The 18,807-nt window shown below is 42.4% G+C and overlaps 2 protein-coding genes across 3 annotated transcripts in view; one reads left to right on the plus strand and one right to left on the minus strand.

The window, feature by feature from the left end:
* The window catches only part of GLT8D1 (glycosyltransferase 8 domain containing 1), a 35,885-nt gene extending 22,417 nt beyond the window's left edge, over window positions 1-13,468 (minus strand). The window contains exons 1-7 of one of the 2 annotated variants that reach the window (XM_073644444.1): window positions 13,325-13,468; window positions 6,184-6,242; window positions 5,586-5,684; window positions 5,248-5,452; window positions 3,550-3,655; window positions 3,380-3,464; window positions 1,819-1,931 (exon numbers count right to left, since the gene is read on the minus strand). In XM_073644444.1, the coding sequence (XP_073500545.1) occupies window positions 1,819-1,931; window positions 3,380-3,464; window positions 3,550-3,655; window positions 5,248-5,452; window positions 5,586-5,684; window positions 6,184-6,199 (624 nt within the window). In that variant the 5' untranslated portion in view covers window positions 6,200-6,242; window positions 13,325-13,468. Of the gene's footprint in view, window positions 1-1,818; window positions 1,932-3,379; window positions 3,465-3,549; window positions 3,656-5,247; window positions 5,453-5,585; window positions 5,685-6,183; window positions 6,243-13,309 lie in introns of both variants that reach the window. The other variant, XM_073644442.1, reaches the window with a different exon arrangement.
* A 339-nt stretch (window positions 13,469-13,807) lies between these two features.
* Window positions 13,808-18,335, plus strand: SPCS1 (signal peptidase complex subunit 1). Its single transcript, XM_073644445.1, has 4 exons — window positions 13,808-13,963; window positions 14,908-14,967; window positions 16,606-16,692; window positions 18,068-18,335. The coding sequence occupies exons 1-4, from the start codon at window positions 13,928-13,930 to the stop codon at window positions 18,182-18,184; spliced, it is 300 nt and encodes a 99-aa protein (XP_073500546.1). The 5' UTR covers window positions 13,808-13,927; the 3' UTR covers window positions 18,185-18,335.
* The last annotated feature ends 472 nt before the right edge of the window (window positions 18,336-18,807 follow it).

The raw sequence follows: 18,807 nt of genomic DNA on the forward strand, positions 1-18,807 counted from the left end.
CCGTTGACAATTCTTTTGCTTTCCCCAGGACTCAAAAGTCATAAACGTCAGTGGCTGGATGAAAGATGCAAGAGTCTGTCTGGATCCCAGAAACTCACTCAGCTTTTATGCACACACACTGATTACAAGCAAACAGGTCACAGGTGAGGATGTTACCTTTAGTAGCCATTCAAACCCATTTGTGTCAAATTCTGTGCATGTTATCAGGCATGTGGATGTTTTTGGTTGTCATTAAGATTTAAAAAGAGAAAACACAGTAGTCTGACAAAAAATGGCTTCACCCAACCAATAACCATGAGTGGAGAAACAGTTGTTTTGTTTGTTATCATTCATATTCTCTGACACAAGGCCAAGAAAGGAACAATTCTGAGCACAACTGTGTATATATATATATATATATTACACACACACACACACTACAGACCAAAAGTTTGGACACACCTCATTTAAAGATTTTTCTGTATTTTCATGACTATGAAAATTGTACATTCACACTGAAGGCATCAAGACTATGAATTACCACAAGTGGAATTATATACTTAACAAAAAAGTGTGAAACAACTGAAAATATGTCTTATATTCTAGGTTCTTCAAAGTAGCCACCTTTTGCTTTGATGACTGCTTTGCACACTCTTGGCATTCTCTTGATGAGCTTCAAGAGGTAGTCACCAGAAATGGTCTTCCAAAAATCTTGAAAGAGTTCCCAGAGATGTTTAGCACTTGTTGGCCCTTTTGCCTTCACTCTGCTGACCAGCTCACCCCAAACCATCTCGATTGGGTTCAGGTCTGGTGACTGTGGAGGCCAGGTCATCTGGCGTAGCACCCCATCACTCTCCTTCTTGGTCAAATAGCCCTTACACAGCCTGGAGGTGTGTTTGGGGTCATTGTCCTGTTGAAAAATAAATGATGGTCCAACTAAACGCAAACAGGATGGAATAGCATGCCGCTGCAAGATGCTGTGGTAGCCATGCTGGTTCAGCATGCCTTCAATTTTGAATAAATCCCCAACAGTGTCACCAGCAAAGCACCCCCACACCATCACACCTCCTCCTCCATGCTTCACGGTGGGAACCAGGCATGTAGAGTCCATCCGTTCACCTTTTCTGAGTCGCACAAAGACACGGTGGTTGGAACCAAAGATCTCAAATTTGGACTCATCAGACCAAAGCACAGATTTCCACTGGTCTAATGTCCATTCCTTGTGTTCTTTAGCCCAAACAAGTCTCTTCTGCTTGTAGCCTGTCCTTAGCAGTGATTTCCTAGCGGCTATTTTACCATGAAGGCCTGCTGCACAAAGTCTCCTCTTAACAGTTGGTGAAGAGATGTGTCTGCTGCTAGAACTCTGTGTGGCATTGACCTGGTCTCTAATCTGAGCTGCTGTTAACCTGTAATTTCTGAGGCTGGCTCATAGTCATGAAAATACAGAAAAATCTTTAAATGAGAAGGTGTGTCCAAACTTTTGGTCTGTACTGTATATATCAGTAAACTACAGGCAGTGTCATGTTGGGGCTGTGGCACTGATATATATATGTATATATATATTATACACATACACGTATGTATAAACTCGGTCCTATTTAGTATTAGTCTATTTTCACAAGATCTGTTGACATAGAAATGATATATCAAACTTTGTTTTTTTTTAATTCTATTCTTAAAACATAAAATACAATAAATATATTTGAAAGAAAAAAAATAGGTTCATTTCAAATCATACAATCACTATATTGGATCATCACAAGCCACCTGGTCCATCCATTGTAGTCAATGTCCACTATACAGGACTGATCGTTCCATGGATACAGAGTATTATTATACCTGACTGCCAGCTCCTCTGACCAGGTATTTTGAGGTGACCGAATCACAATCTTCAGAGAACGCTGCTGCGAATCCCACTTTTATTGGGGTTTTGTAGAGTTCTAGAATGTCCCCTATATGGAAAACGTATTAGATTACAAAAAATGAAATACAAATAAAAAGGTCCATTACTTACACAAGTCAATCACCATCAACAATGGTCTTAATCTGGATGTGATAAAAAAGTGGTTTAAAGGGAACCTGTCATTAAAAAAAAAAAAAAACACTATTAACCTGCAGATATGAGGTTGATCTTCAGGGTATTAGTGTTCTGAATCTGCCCTGTGCCCATACTGAGAGCCCCACTGCTGGGAGGAAATTAACTTTATTCCTCCCGGCAGCCTCGAGCATTCAGTCATAGAGGCGCGGCCGATGCAGCTACAGTCCCCGCTCAGTACATAGTGAGCGCCGTCACTGACTGTCAGCCGGCTCAGCATTAGAGCTGTCTCTCAGTGTCGGGGTGCGGTTACAGCCTCCGGGTTCATTGTGCACACTTCTTCTTATCTGACTTGTGATCTCTAAGACTGAAAGCCCGAGATGGCCAGGGTGAATAAAGTTCATTTCTTCCCAGCAGCGGGGCTCTCGATGCTGGCTCCACGACTTCCGTAGCTACCGGAAAGCGCCGACAGACCACGTACAGGCATACAGAAGTAAGTGCGGCTACAAATAGGATCCTTCTGCTACTTCTTCTATTTATATTTTTTTAAATCATTTTATATATTAATTGAAATTAGATTTTAAACAAAAGGCAGAAATACTTTGTTTTTTTGCTAACCTGCAGTTTAACCGTATATCTTCAGGTTAATAGCGTTTTTTTTCTTTTCTTTTTTTAACAACAGGTTTCTTTTGAGGTCATTTTTTAGTCTCTGACTAACCTTTGTTGGAGTGCAACTGCTCATAGAAGGTGCTGTGCCTTAAAGGGAACCCGTCAGCAGGATTTTGCTAAGTAAACTACATGCAGTGTCATGTTGGGGCTGCTGCACTGATTAACATGATAGCTGGGAGGTGAAGAAATCTTTTGGTTGTTGTGTAATCAGTGTTTGCAGTTTTGAGTTAATGATATGCCCGTTCTCCAGGGCCGGACTGTAGGCAGGGTCTTATCCTGGTGCTTTAGGCCAGATCTGAGAGAAAAGACCTGCCCACAGGGCCGCCCCGAAGCACAAGTATGTTCCTCATTACAGAGACAGACAGAGAGACAGATAGGGACGGCCCTGTGGTCAGGTCTTTTCTTGCTGATCTGACCTAGAGAACCAGGATAAGACCCTGCCTACAGACCCGCCCCGGAGCACGGGCATATCATTAAATCAAAACTGCAAACACTGATTACACAACAACCACAAGACGGATTTCTTCACCTCGGGTATCATTTTAATCAGTGCAGCAGCCCCAACAAGACACTGACTGAAGTTTTCTTAGCAAAATCCTGCTGACAGGTTCTCTTTAAAAATGACGTCGAGCTTAATGGATAGGTAATCATTTTTATAAACCGAAATACCCCAAAAAGTGAGACAGAATATTTTACCTTGAACTATGATGTCATCATCCAGATATATGATTTTGTCTACTCCAGGGACCAAATCAGGCAGGTAGAATCGTGCAAATGTTAACTAAGGAGGAAAGAATACAAGTGATGATATGACCTAAACCAAACTATTATATATATATATGTCCTCATAATGTACATTTACTTACTGGTTTTAAACGCTCATCCACTCTTATTTTCCCCTCAAGGACTTGAGGATCAAAGTCCAGAATTTTATATTTGACATTTTTAAGCTGAGAGTCCATGAGCCAGGTCCTGAAGGAAGGAAAGAACAATAATTACCAAATTTCTCCTCGAATTTCTGATTAATCAGTATATGGTCATTTGTGCATTGGTCAAAATAATTAAGAGAACACATCACAGAATAACCCCAAGTCAATTGCCTTCAGGGATATCAATCTGACCAGTTTGGAACAGAAGCAATTGGTAATCCACTTTACCTTCTTTCGTGGAAATGAAAGTGACTACAGGAGAACTGGAGAGGAACAGCAAAACACCTCAAAAAAGGGAATGGTGGTGCGGGTGATGGCCAAAGACAATTACTCTCTCCTTAGGCTTTCTAATTCTTCTTGTTTTTCTAGTGTCTTTGTGACTCCTGGTAGCATGAGGTGGTACCTTCTGCCCATTCAGATAGTCCAGCTCCTCCAGGATGGCACCTCCATACGAGCCATCTCAAGGTTTGGAGAGTCTCCCAGCACAGTCTCAAGAGTATGGAGCAGATACCAGGACATGGGCCATTATATGAGGGGAACTGGTCAGGGCAGTTGAAGGGCATCAACCAGGTATGCTCCTTTGTGGGTGGAGGAACAGAATGAACACTGTAAAATTACCTCCAGTGGTTACTGGTGCACATTCTTCTTATGAAACTGTTAAGAACGGACTCCATCATGCATCCGGATGTTCTGTTATGAGACCTGAGCTCAATTGGCATTTGTCACAGAAAACTATAATTGACAAGTCTGCAATTGGTGCCGATTCTTTACAGAGGAAAGCAGGTTCATACTAAGCACTCATGACAGCAAAGTCTGGAGACGTTGTGGTGAACGTTTTGCTACTTGCAGCATCATCCAGCGTGACCAGTTTGACGGTGGGTCAGTGATGGCCTTGGGAAGAATATGCTTGGAGGGTCACACAGCCCTCCACATGATAGCCAACATACTTCAGAGCCATTGTCAGACCTTACACAAGTGTAGTGATCCTTGAGTTACTCTTGGTGCAAGACAACGCCTGGCCTCACATGGTCAGAGTGTGTTGGCAGGTCCTGGATGACAAAGGCCTTGAAGCCAATGACTGGGCCTCATGTTCCTTAGACCTGAATCCACTTGAGAAATTCTGAGATATTTTTCATCAGTGCATTTCATAACATGCTAGATTATACAGGAGCTCAATGATGACCTGATCTAGTTATCAGAGGAGATCCTCCAGGAACCATCCACCATCTCCTAAAGATCATGCCCAGATATTGTACAGGCATGTCAGAGGCTACACACACCACTGAGACACATTATGAATTGCAGTCATGAAATTTATGCAGAATGGTCCACCTGTGATTTCAGTTTTTTGCTTTGCTTTTCGGATGCTTTGGAAACCAGTCCTCCTTGCATGATGATGCCTCAATTACACAACTTACTTTAGATAGGTAAATGAAGTTCAACTTGAATCTTTCATTCTCTGAGATCCGATGTGCGATTTACGTGTTCCCTTATTTTTTGAGCAGTGCAGTTTTAAAGGGTTTATTTCTAGGTTTTATCTCTAAAAAATTTGTAACATGAATCCAAACCTGCAATAAATAATTGTGATAGACCCCGGCGACCTAACCCCAACCTTCCCAGCGATGACAGTTATACCGGAGATGTTCCTTGGTATCATTCATAGTCACAATGTAGAAAGTGACACTGGACTGTGTATTACTGGAAATACTGTTTATTGCCGCAATCACGCCTCCGAGTCTGCTTTCTACAGCAGTAATAACCACTGGGACCTCCACATTATTCTTCTCCTCTGGAGCCTCAGGGAGGAAATCAATACGCTGAAATCCTACAAGGCTGGTATCTAGGCAAGAAAAAGGTGGCAAATATGGAAAATCAGCCGATAGCAAAGATGTAGATGGGAAAAATGACAAAAAATTACAGAATATAGTTTTAGTAAGGGCAAAAGAAAACCATAAATTGAAAAGTGTTCTCACCTGAACTCTGCCTCTTCAATATATCGCTCAAGCCCAGCAGATTATGATGCAGGATGAGGAGGAAGATGACCGCTGCCAATACTATAATCACTATATTTACTAGGAGACATGAGTTTATAGATGTAAGGATGTAATTCAGCAATGATGTGACATGTTTAAGAATGTTTACTATGATCCTAATAAGTAACAGGTAGGTGGTTGCTATCTACCTGCCTGTTGTGTCCGGCGCCGAATTTTGCAATCACTGCCTGCTCCTGAGGCTTCACGTCGACAGAGCAGCGGCTTCTATTCTGCAGTGTTGACAGGGCGTCATTGCTGATTGACTGCCGGCTCCCCGCTGCCTAACTGCAGGGAGCCAGCTATAAATCAGCATGAAATCGGCAGTCACGCCCCTTCAATAAAGCAGCCCAGAAGAGGAAGACTGTTGACATGAAGCAGTAGAGTCGCCGGCAGAAGAGGTCAATGACCGCTCTGAGCCGGCGCGGCGTAAAACAAGCAAGTAGCCCATAGTTAAAAAATACAATTGTCCTGGACAACCCCTTTAAGCAATAGAATAACAAATCAATAAACTTCAGAAAAATCGGAATAAGAATTTTACCTTTGCGACATGACATTTTAGATGATTAAATTTGGTCCTTTTATGGTTAATTTTCTATCCTGCAATGCAAAAAAAAACCACATCAGTAACTTCCCAATATTTAACAATTTATTAAAGGGAATCTGTCACCCCCCTGGGCGATATCAGACCTCTACTATGGCCATACAGGGTATAGAATAGTAAATCTATACATACAGTACCTGTATGGCCCATAGCAGAGGTTTGATTGCAGAGAAAAGCACTTTAATCAATGCTTTTTTCCACAGGCTTGGCACCCGGGGGAAGCCAAGAAATCCCCGCCTATGTGCTTATTATTCCCCTAAATCCCCACCTCTCTGCTTAATTATCATATTCCCCACTCCCCTGCACGTCACAGGGCCCTGTTATGTGCACTGTGCTCCCTGACTTCCGGGCATGTGCTTCATCCCGGCCCCGTCTGCCTGTGCGCTACGCTGCAGGGTTCTATTGCGCAGGCGCTGGAAAGTGACAGTGACTCCCCAGCGCCTGCTCAATAGAAACCTGCGGCGCAGAGCACAGGCAGACGGGGCCGGGATGAAGCACATGCCCGGAAGTCAGGGAGCACAGTGCACGTCACAGGGCCCTGTGACGTGCAGGGGAGGGGGGGATATGATAATTAAGCATATAGGCAGGGAATAGTCAGCAGACAGGAGGGGTGTGCTTAGCGTCCCCCGGACGCCAAGCCTCTCGAGAAGAATCTTAATAAAAGAAAATTTCTCTGGAATCAGACCACTGCTATTGGCCACACGAGGAAGTATAGATTTACTTTTCTATCACATGTATGACCATAGTAGAGGTCTGATATCGCCCAGGGGGTGACAGATTCCCTTTAAAATACTCTACTTGTATTCCGTAAGAACTAATTCTGGAACATCTTATTCTAGAACTCTGCATTGTGCTGTTCCTCTGTTATTCCTCCTGAAAACGTATGACTAAACTAACAGTCTGGTGCTGTTCAATCAATGCGGTGTTCAATCAAACTGCGTCACAGTGCGTAGGAAAAAAAACACACGCTTAAAAATGGGAATGGCATTTTATACATTTCCAAAATGAAAAACAATGGCGTAGCAAAAACATGGTAACTGATTCCCTTTAAAGGAAATCTGTCAGCAGATTTTTGCTACTTCATCTGACAGCGGCATGATGTAAGGACAGAGACCCTGATTCCAATGAGGTGTCACTTAGTTTATTGGGTGCAGCAGTCGTGACATGCTAAGTTCTGTAAAACCCCGCCCACACCAGTGATTGGCTGTTTTCTGTGCACAGACAGAAAGCTGCCAATCAGTGGTGGGGACGTGGTTGAACTAGAAGGCACAAGACACCTAGTCCTGTAGTGATAATCTGCTGATAAAACACTGATTTTATTGAAATGGCAACATGAAGTCCAATAATTGACACATCGCTGGAATCAGGGTCTCTATCCCTACAAACATGCTGCTTGGATTACATAACATAGAGTGGAATTTATTTCCTTTTCACTTCATGGAACAGAGCGGGTGAAGGTGTATGGAGCAGGCTCAGGAGTTTTATACAGTCAGCAGAGATTGGAAATAGCATCATTGCTGTTGAAAGGGGGCTGTCTGGTGAAAAAAAAGTTATCACCTATTCATATGATTAAAAAGAGAATTATCTTTAATATTTATTTTTTACAAAATGTAGAATTTCTTTTGTGTATTTATATGCGTGTGTATAACTGTATATATTATACATCATACGTGCACATTATACCCATATACATCATACGTGCACATTATACCCATATACATCATACGTGCACATTATACCCATATACATCATACGTGCACATTATACCCATATACATCATACGTGCACATTATACCCATATACATCATACGTGCACATTATACCCATATACATCATACGTGCACATTATACCCATATACATCATACGTGCACATTATACCCATATACATCATACGTGCACATTATACCCATATACATCATACGTGCACATTATACCCATATACATCATACGTGCACATTATACCCATATACATCATACGTGCACATTATACCCATATACATCATACGTGCACATTATACCCATATACATCATACGTGCACATTATACCCATATACATCATACGTGCACATTATACCCATATACATCATACGTGCACATTATACCCATATACATCATACGTGCACATTATACCCATATACATCATACGTGCACATTATACCCATATACATCATACGTGCACATTATACCCATATACATCATACGTGCACATTATACCCATATACATCATACGTGCACATTATACCCATATACATCATACGTGCACATTATACCCATATACATCATACGTGCACATTATACCCATATACATCATACGTGCACATTATACCCATATACATCATACGTGCACATTATACCCATATACATCATACGTGCACATTATACCCATACACATCATACGTGCACATTATACCCATACATCATACGTGCACATTATACCCATATACATCATACGTGCACATTATACCCATATACATCATACGTGCACATTATACACATATACATCATACGTGCACATTATACCCATATACATCATACATGCACATTATACCCATATACATCATACGTGCACATTATACACATATACATCATACGTGCACATTAAACAACATACAGTACAGACCAAAAGTTTGGACACACCTTCTCATTTAAAGATTTTTCTGTATTTTCTTGACTATGAAAATTGTACATTCACACTGAAGGCATCAAAACTATAAATTAACACATGTGGAATTATATACTTAACAAAAAAGTGTGAAACAACTGAAAATATGTCTTATATTCTAGGTTCTTCAAAGTAGCCACCTTTTGCTTTGATGACTGCTTTGCACACTCTTGGCATTCTCTTGATGAGCTTCAAGAGGTAGTCACCGGAAATGGTTTTCACTTCACAGGTGTGCCCTGTCAGGTTTAATAAGTGGGATTTCTTGCCTTATAAATGGGGTTGGGACCATCAGTTGTGTTGTGCAGAAGTCAGGTGGATACACAGCTGATAGTCCTACTGAATAGACTGTTAGAATTTGTCTTATGGCAAGAAAAAAGCAGCTAAGTAAAGAAAAACGAGTGGTCATCATTACTTTAAGAAATGAAGATCAGTCAGTGCGAAAAATTGGGCTAACTTTGAAAGTGTCCCCAAGTGCAGTTGCAAAAACCATCAAGTCGGGAAGGAATTTTTTTCCCCAATGTGGAGCTTAGTGTTTGCCACATGTTTTTTTTTTTGCCTTCCTCTGGATCAACAAGTTAGGCTATGGGTTGAACTAGTTGGACTTAATCTTCCTTCAACCTTAAAAACGATGTTACTATGTTACTGGCGTAAGTGCTACAAAGAAACTGGCTCACGTGAGGACCGCCCCAGGAAAGGAAGACCAAGAGTCACCTCTGCTTCTCAGGATAAGTTTATCCGAGTCATCAGCCTCAGAAATCGCAGGTTAACAGCAGCTCAGATTAGAGACCAGGTCAATGCCACACAGAGTTCTAGCAGCAGACACATCTCTACAACAACTGTTAAGAGGAGACTTTATGCAGCAGGCCTTCATGGCAAAATAGCTGCTAGGAAACCACTGCTAAGGACAGACAACAAGCAGAAGAGACTTGTTTGAGCTAAAGAACACAAGGAATGGACATTAGACCAGTGGAAATCTGTGCTTTGGTCTGATGAGTCCAAATTTGAGATCTTTGGTTCCAACCACCGTGTCTTTGTGCGACGCAGAAAAGGTGAACGGATGGACTCTACATGCCTGGTTCCCACCGTGAAGCATGGAGGAGGAGGTGTGATGGTGTAGGGGTGCTTTGCTGGTGACACTGTTGGGGATTTATTCAAAATTGAAGGCATACTGAACCAGCATGGCTACCTCAGCATCTTGCAGCGGCATGCTATTCCATCCGGTTTGCGGTTAGTTGGACCATCATTTATTTTTCAACAAGACAATGACCCCAAACACACCTCAAGGCAGTGTAAGGGCTATTTGACCAAGAAGGAGAGTGATGGGGTGCTACGCCAGATGACGTGGCCTCCACAGTCACCAGACCTGAACCCAATCGAGATGGTTTGGGGTGAGCTGGACCGCAGAGTGAAGGCAAAAGGGCCAACAAGTGCTAAGCATCTCTGGGAACTCCTTCAAGATTGTTGGAAGACCATTTCCGGTGACTACCTCTTGAAGCTCATCAAGAGAATGCAAAGAGTGTGCAAAGCAGTCATCAAAGCAAAAGCTGGCTACTTTGAAGAACCTAGAATATAAGGCATATTTCCAGTTGTTTCACACTTTTTTGTTAAGTATATAATTCCACATGTGATAATTCATAGTTTTGATGCCTTCAGTGTGAATGTACAATTTTCATAGTCAAGAAAATACAGAAAAATCTTTAAATGAGAAAGTGTGTCTAAAATTTTGGTCTGTACTGTACATCATGCATGCCCATTATACATATACATACAAGGACATTATACACATATTAGAGATTTATATACATATGCACATTATACACACATTAGAGATGTATATACACATTATACATACAGTATATTCATACATCTACATTACATACACATATTAGAGATGTATACACATTATACACATATTAGAGATGTATATACACGTGCACATTATACACATATTAGAGATGTATACAGACATGCACATTATACAGATTAGAGATGTATACACACATTATACACACATGTACATTACATACACACATGCACATTATATACATACACACATGCACATTATACACATATTAGAGATGTATTTACACATGCACATTATACACATATTAGAGATGTATACAGACATGCACATTATACACATTAGAGATGTATACACACATTATACACACATGTACATTACATACACACATGCACATTATACACATATTAGAGATGTATATGCACATGCACATTATACACACATTAAAGATGTATACAGACATGCACATTATACACATTAGAGATGTATACACACATGTAGATTATACACATACATGTACATTACATACACACATGCACATTATACATATATTAGAGATGTATACACACATTATACACACATGTACAATACATACACACATGCACATTCATAGGCGGATTATAATGGGGGCAATCTGGGCTACCGCCTGGGGCCCCGGGGCTCCATGGCCAGATTGCCCTCATTATAATATGTGTGGCGCCGTGGCACATACCGGTTGTCAGAGGCAGGGGGGGGCCCCGGACCGCTCCCCCAGCAGCGGCGCACGGCCGCTGCTTCTTCTTCGGCCAGGCCAGCAGTGCACCTGTTAACTTCCCTGTGTGCGGGCCCGGCCGCGTCACTGCTAGGAGACACGGCCCTGTGCGCGGTCGTGTCTGCTAGTGTGACGTCACGCAGTGCGCACCTGGCCTGCACTGCTGCACCGGAGAGGAGCTGGACGACGGGAGCCGGGGGATGGTGAGTGAGTGTGTGTAGATATCATTGTGTGATGTCTGTTTATATGTATTTTTGTGTTTCAAATGTGTTTATGCGTGTATGTATATGTCTGTATATGTTTGTGTGTGTGTGCGTGACTGCGTGCGGCCTCCCGCTGTATATAGATGGCACCATGCAGCCTCCTGCTGTGTATAGATGGCTACGTGCTGCCTCCCGCTGTCTATAGATGGCTACGTGCGGCCTCCCGCTGTCTATAGATGGCTACGTGCGGCCTCCCGCTGTCTATAGATGGCTACGTGCGGCCTCCCGCTGTCTATAGATGGCTACGTGCGGCCTCCCGCTGTCTATAGATGGCTACGTGCGGCCTCCCGCTGTCTATAGATGGCTACGTGCGGCCTCCCGCTGTCTATAGATGGCTACGTGCGGCCTCCCGCTGTCTATAGATGGCTACGTGCGGCCTCCCGCTGTCTATAGATGGCTACGTGCGGCCTCCCGCTGTCTATAGATGGCTACGTGCGGCCTCCTGCTGTCTATAGATGGCTACATGTGCTCAATATTAAGCCATACAATTAATGTAAGGCTGTGCCCACAATGCAGAAATGCTCCGGATTTTTCCTGAGCATTTCTGCATCTCCCTGGCAGAAAAAACGCATGTGGATTGTACATGCGTTTTTCCTGCCAGGGACATGCGGATGTGAAGCGTTCTTCACATGCATTTCCGCATGCGGGTTGTCAAGAGCTTTCCAAGCGATTTTAGCATCACTTGGAAAGTGCTTGACAACTTGGTCACACTATATAAATCCATGTAACAGGCATGGATTTATATAGTGTGACCGTAAAAGAATGGTAAAAATTAAAAAATAAATATATACTTACCTTCTGATGGCCTGCCGACATCAGCGGTCGCGTGACCCCGTCACATGACTAAATGACGTCACCACAGGTCCTTTAGTCTACCGCGAGCTGCCGGCAAGCCAGGACACATCGGATAAAGACACCGGGGCCCATCAGAAGGTAAGTATAATGTATATTTTTTATTTTATTCTTTTTTTACAGGTTCTATGGTAGGGGGGGGTCTGGAGGAGAATCTCCTCTTCTCCAAACCCGGGTACCATCCGCACATTGAAATGCACGGAATCCGCATGTACAGATGCAGTGATGCGGATTCCATGCGTTCCAATGCAAGTCAATGGCGGCGAAAACGCCGCGGTTCCGCAAAATAATTGGTAGTGCTGTGGATTTTTCCGCAATGATAATCCGCAACAGAAATTTCCGCAGCATGTGCACAGCACATGCGGATTATCGTTGGGGAACATGGCAGGCCTTCTACCATGCGGTTTTTAAGCGTTTCTGCAGCAGAATTGCACCTTCTAAACTGCCCGGGGCTTTTGCTACTCTTAATCCACCCCTGTGCACATTATACACATATTAGAGATGTATATACACACATGCACATTATAGACATATACATAGATGTATATTACATACACACATGCACATTATAGACATATTAGAGATGTATACACACACATGCACATTATAGACATATTAGAGAGGTATATACACATTATACACACATGCACATTATAAACATATTAGAGAGGTATATACACATTATACACACATGTACATTATAGACATATTAGAGAGGTATATACACACGTACACATTATCTACACACCGTGTAGCGGCCGCAGGGCTCAGTCTCCGCCTCTCAGCACTAAACTACATGCAGCCGAATTGCCAACTCAACATCAGCGATTAGCCTGCTCCGAGCCACGCCCATCCCCGTCAGGTGACTAGAAGACGGGACCACATGACCAGATTGGACTTCTCTTATCCAGTCGCCATCTTTGTTGTGGTCTTTTCATTTTTCTACCATTATTACATTTTGTAAAACCTTAATATGAGAGAAATATCATTAAATAGTAGAAAAAAATACTATACGGGCACAGTTTAATTTGGCGACGCTGACTTGTAAAATTATATTCATTGAACGATATTTTCCCTCAAGAAACATGGCGTTCTCGAAGGACCCCCGACCTCCTCCTCCGCAATCCATGAAGAACCATGCAATATTCCAGCTCAGGATACAGGACCAGTTGATTGTTTACATTAGCGGTAGCCGTCAGTAAATTGCAACTGTACGACCGGCCCGGCAGTGACCCGCGTTCTATCAGGCGGTGTGAGGACAGCTCCGGGGGCCTGTGTGAGGTGACGCTGCTCGGTGGTTTGGTGTTTCCGGATTGACAGCCAGTGTGTGGCAGACCGAGCAGCTGGCGTCATGTTGGACATATTCTCTTCTATCCCGACCCAGATGGTGAGAGGGGGGATGTCCTGGGGTAGAAGCAGCGGGGGGACAGTCACATCCTGCAGGGAAGGGGCAGCCGAGCTCTGAGGATATCTGTGCCCGGGGACCTACCATGGCCAGTTCCCGTGGACCCACCCATGGACAGTTCCCGTGGTCCCACCCATGGCCAGTTGCCCGGGGTCCCACCATGGCCAGTTGCCCGGGGTCCCACCATGGCCAGTTGCCCGGGGTCCCACCATGGCCAGTTGCCCGGGGTCCCACCATGGCCAGTTGCCCGGGGTCCCACCATGGCCAGTTGCTCAGGGTCCCACCATGGCCAGTCACCATATGAATAGAGACTAAATCTAACAAGTACGGACTGTACAAAGTGGATTTGCTGTTGGATCGAGCTGCATTCAGTTTTTTAAACATTCTCTTAGACCTGATGAGGCTGATGTCCTTGCTTTGAAAATCCATGTAACTATGGCACTTTGAAAGTTATCCTCCTTAAAGGGGTTGTCAACTGCAGGAGAATCCCTGCCAAATCACGTGTGTTTTTTTAAAAAAAGTGTTTTTCATAGAACATTTTTTAGCATTTCATCTTGTAGACATGTCGTTGTAACGTTTCACACATTTTATACTCATTTTTTAATTTATTTAGTGTCCGGCTGTGGTGGATTTGCGGCAGGTTCTTTACTTAAGTTCTGCCTCATATTACAGTACAATGCAGGGAGATGGGGTTTTCTCCTAATCACATTTGGTTGAAAAACTAACTATGAAAATTTTGAAAAATGTGTTACATGTCCTTAATGTCTCGGCCTTATGTGGGGAATTCTACCCTATTAATACCGATTTATAGAAGCCCACTGTATAAACCTTGTGTAACTGACACTGATTTTGCTAGTTGTGAGCGAGGTGTAATTTGTGGCACATCTCGCATACTATTTATTTTTCTTACTTATTTGTATTCGCAGGACTATAAAGGTCAAAAACTTGCCGAACAGATATTTCAAGGAATTATCCTATTTTCTGCAGTAAGTATTATTTTTTGCATTCTTAAAGGGGTTGTCCGGTCTTATGTTGCAAGATTGCACACCATGATGCTCCGGTGCAGGGAGGGGGCGATCATGTGTCTGCAAGTTTGTGATTTGCAAACTCCTGGCCACATTCCAACTAGTCATTTCCGGTCTTGCTCAATGCAATTGCGCACGTCTAGTCGGCATGTGACTGCATGTATGCAAATCACAAACTTGTGGTCACGTACCTGTCTACTCCCGGCGCTGGAGAATCCTGACAGCGCTCAGTGTACGTGTTGTGAGGATTCACAAGTCTGCAGTCACATAGAGTGGCTGCAGACTTGAACCCCAAGCCTGGACAACCCCTTTAAGACAATATTTCCTATTCTTATTTTCAAAAATCTACAAAATATACATAAAAATTCCCCCAGCTCCCTCCAAGTAATCATGTTATTTCCAATGAAATGTTGGATGCGATTATGTGACCACTGCTATAAGTCTTTTGTAGCTTGCTGGCATTCAGAGGTCGCACTACAGATTTCACAACAGGGTAAAAATGCTGGCCGCAGACGTGCCCGCCCTGGCCGCAGACGTGTCCAGTAATTGCAGTGGACTCTCTCAACCTACCCCCACTTGACTCTCTAAACTGTAGCTCTATAGTGACAGTGTCAGACCCTTATAACCCTTATAATCCCCACCCTTAATTACAGTGACTGCTGCAAACCCTTGCAGCCCCTCCACTCACATAAAAATGTCTAATTGTTTCAGATCCGTCTTATGAGAACAAGCGCTGATCTGCAGTATGCGGCAGCGGTCACTACACATTGAATGGACTTTGCTGTTGAGCTTGGTTCAAAGTGTTCATCCGCCAGTGCAGATGAATAAATTCAATATTGCCAGTTTTTTTTATAATAAAGTTCCTCAACTTTTTATGCAGATTAATTCTGTATGGAAAACACGTGAAAAGCTAAATGTAAAATTAAAAAATGCCAAACATTGACCCAAATGGTAGTGAATACATGGCCAGCCTTTTGTTTAGGCTTGTTAAATGGGAACTATACATTCAACAAACTTTGCATAAATCAATAGTGCAGATGAACATAAGAAGCTTTGCATAGTTTTATCTGCCGCTTCTTCCTCTCCCCCTGCCTCCTGAACTTATCATCCGCTCTCTACAAAGAGCTCAACTGCAGCCCACTGTGGTGTCATGTGACACAGACTATTTTATACTCTGGAGAGTGGAGGAAGAGTGAGGAGCAGGGAGAGGAAACAGGCAGAGGGAGACACAGAAAGATCATGGTGAGCTTTCTAACAAGTCCTTTACCTCACCCCATTTCCAGATTCATAACTAAACTGCTTACTATTGCTGTATAATTTCCTACATGCTTCTGCTTGTCTTTCTGTGCTATAAAATTAAGAGCAGGACTCCCTCTCTATGTCCTGTGCTGTGTTTGGGAGAGATCACTTCCGCTAGGCTTCTTCCACCAGCTCAGAGTAGATTTGTAAATCTGTAAATCAGAGATTGAGCTTGTGGAGAGAGAAACTGGTGAAAAAGCAGGATACAAGTCATATAATGGCCAGAAATAGTTATTGATCATGTACACACGCAACAGCTAATTCTGAAACCGTAATTTATTTATTTTTTCTCTCTTCCAGGTGATTGGCTTCATCTACGGCTATGTGATTGAGCAGTTTGGCTGGACGGTGTACATAGTAATTGCAGGCTTTGCTGTGTCTTGCTTGGTATGTTACTTTACTTTTGTATTAGTTTTAAGAACAGAATATGTATTTTTTGTTTCACACATCTGGCTCTAATGATAGGATATTGGTGGTGGTCTGTGTCCATAGACTTTGGAGTTTATAAATTACACTACCAGGGTACATCCTCATGGATTTATCTGCTATATCTGCACCAAAAAGTGCATTTTATTGCAGTAATGCTACTGATTTATCTGACTTCACCCTTTTCTATGCCTTGAGTAGCTGCATCTTAAAGGGAATCTTTTTTGCTACCCCATCTGAGAGCTGCATGATGTATGGACAAAGATCCTGATTTCAGTGATGTATCACTTACTGGGGTGCTTGCTGTAGTTTTGATAAAATCACTGTTTTATTTGCTGCAGATCTAGCAGTGCTCTGAACGCTGAGCTCTGTATAAACTGCTCACACAACTGATTGGCCGCTGTCTGTGTACCCTGTGCATAAGCAGAAAGCTGATTTCTATACAGAGCTCATGAATATGGAGGACTACACGGCAGCAGGTTTACTAGTCCTCTAATAATCTCCTGCTGATAAATCAGTGATTATATCACCGCTATAACAAGCAGCTCAGTAAGTGACACATCGCTGGAATCAGCATCTCTGTGTCTAAATTATGCTGTTCTCAGATTAGGAAGAGAAACACAAAAGACCACATTAGGAGATTCAAAATAGGGTGGTATGGATAAGTAGCCACTCACACCCCATATTATGTAGCCAACTTGAACAGAATATAATAGAACAGGAGAAAGGCAAGTATAATGGCATACAAAAGTTTATTATAATTTCATGTTTAAAAAGATCCATAGATAGACAATAAAGCAGTAAGGTGCTGACAAACAGATCCAAAAGACAAAAATAATAAATAATACAATAGAACAGAGTAAGAAATGATGTGACACTTAATGTATAGGGAACACAAATACCATAGTCCTGCACAATGATTCCATTGCTACAGTGTGTATCAAATACTCAGTAAAGGTAACTCAGCCCAAAGTATCACACATAGCTAGGGACAAGTGAGGGCAAATATCTGCCAAAAACGGGCTACCTCAAAGAATGTGACACCTAATATATGGGGAGCACATTATACCATAATCCTGCACAATTGCACCATTTCTCCAGTATATATCAAATACATGGTAAGAAGTATCACACGTGGTTAGAGACAAGGGAGGGCCAGTGTCTGTCAGAAGAGGCTGCCTCGACGCGTTTTTCGCGGGTGCTTTATCAAGAGGCGTTCTCAGATTAGGTGGTAAAAATTTGGTGACAGATTCCCTTTAAATTGGCATACTACGTGAGCTTATCTAATTTAGAGGGGAACACTGAATACAAACTTTCCCCTTGTATTATATTACAGTTAACCCTTCCTCCATGGCCGGTGTATCGCCGCCATCCATTGAAATGGCTGCCAGTGCAGGACTCTGGCACAGATGACAAGAAACAGCAGGACAAAAAATCCAAGAAGCACAAATAACGGCCCACCTAAGGACCTAACCACCAATTCAGAGGACCACCTATGGAAAACGGACTTGAACTGATTGGTTTTCTGCTAAGCAGAACATTGTGGGGATAGAATTTGTGTTCGAGGTATTGTCTAAATGTCCAATAAAGATGCTATGCTGTTACTTGTTTTACACTTTAATGCTTTTTTTTTTTTTTTTTTTTTTTGGCTTTTTTTTTTTTCTTCTGTCCGGTTACATTTCATGTGTTGGTTTGTTATATTTAGTGATGTTTTCCATATGAATAAGTATTCATTAAAGATATTCTGAGGTGCCATCTGTCATTTTGGGCTAAGCTTTGGCTAGAATATAAATAATTTTGGACACTTTTGAAATGTTCACTTACATTGCACAGATTTCATTTTTTATGTCTTTTTTCTTTTTAGGCTAGTAAGATGTGATTTACATTTCTGTGCAATTCTCTTTAACCCCTTCACCCGTGGGCCATTTTTGCACTTTTGTTTTTTGCTCCCTTTCTTCCCAGAGCCATAACTTTTTTTTATCTTTCTGTCAATATGGCCGTGTAAGGGTTTATTTTTTGCCGGACAAGTTGTACTTTTGAACGACACCATTTGTTTTACCATATCTTGTACTGAGA

The sequence above is a fragment of the Phyllobates terribilis genome, unplaced genomic scaffold (assembly GCF_046119375.1).
Source record: "Phyllobates terribilis strain yellow unplaced genomic scaffold, ASM4611937v1 Scaffold_8__6_contigs__length_399053987, whole genome shotgun sequence".
Classification (NCBI taxonomy): Eukaryota; Metazoa; Chordata; class Amphibia; order Anura; family Dendrobatidae; genus Phyllobates; species Phyllobates terribilis.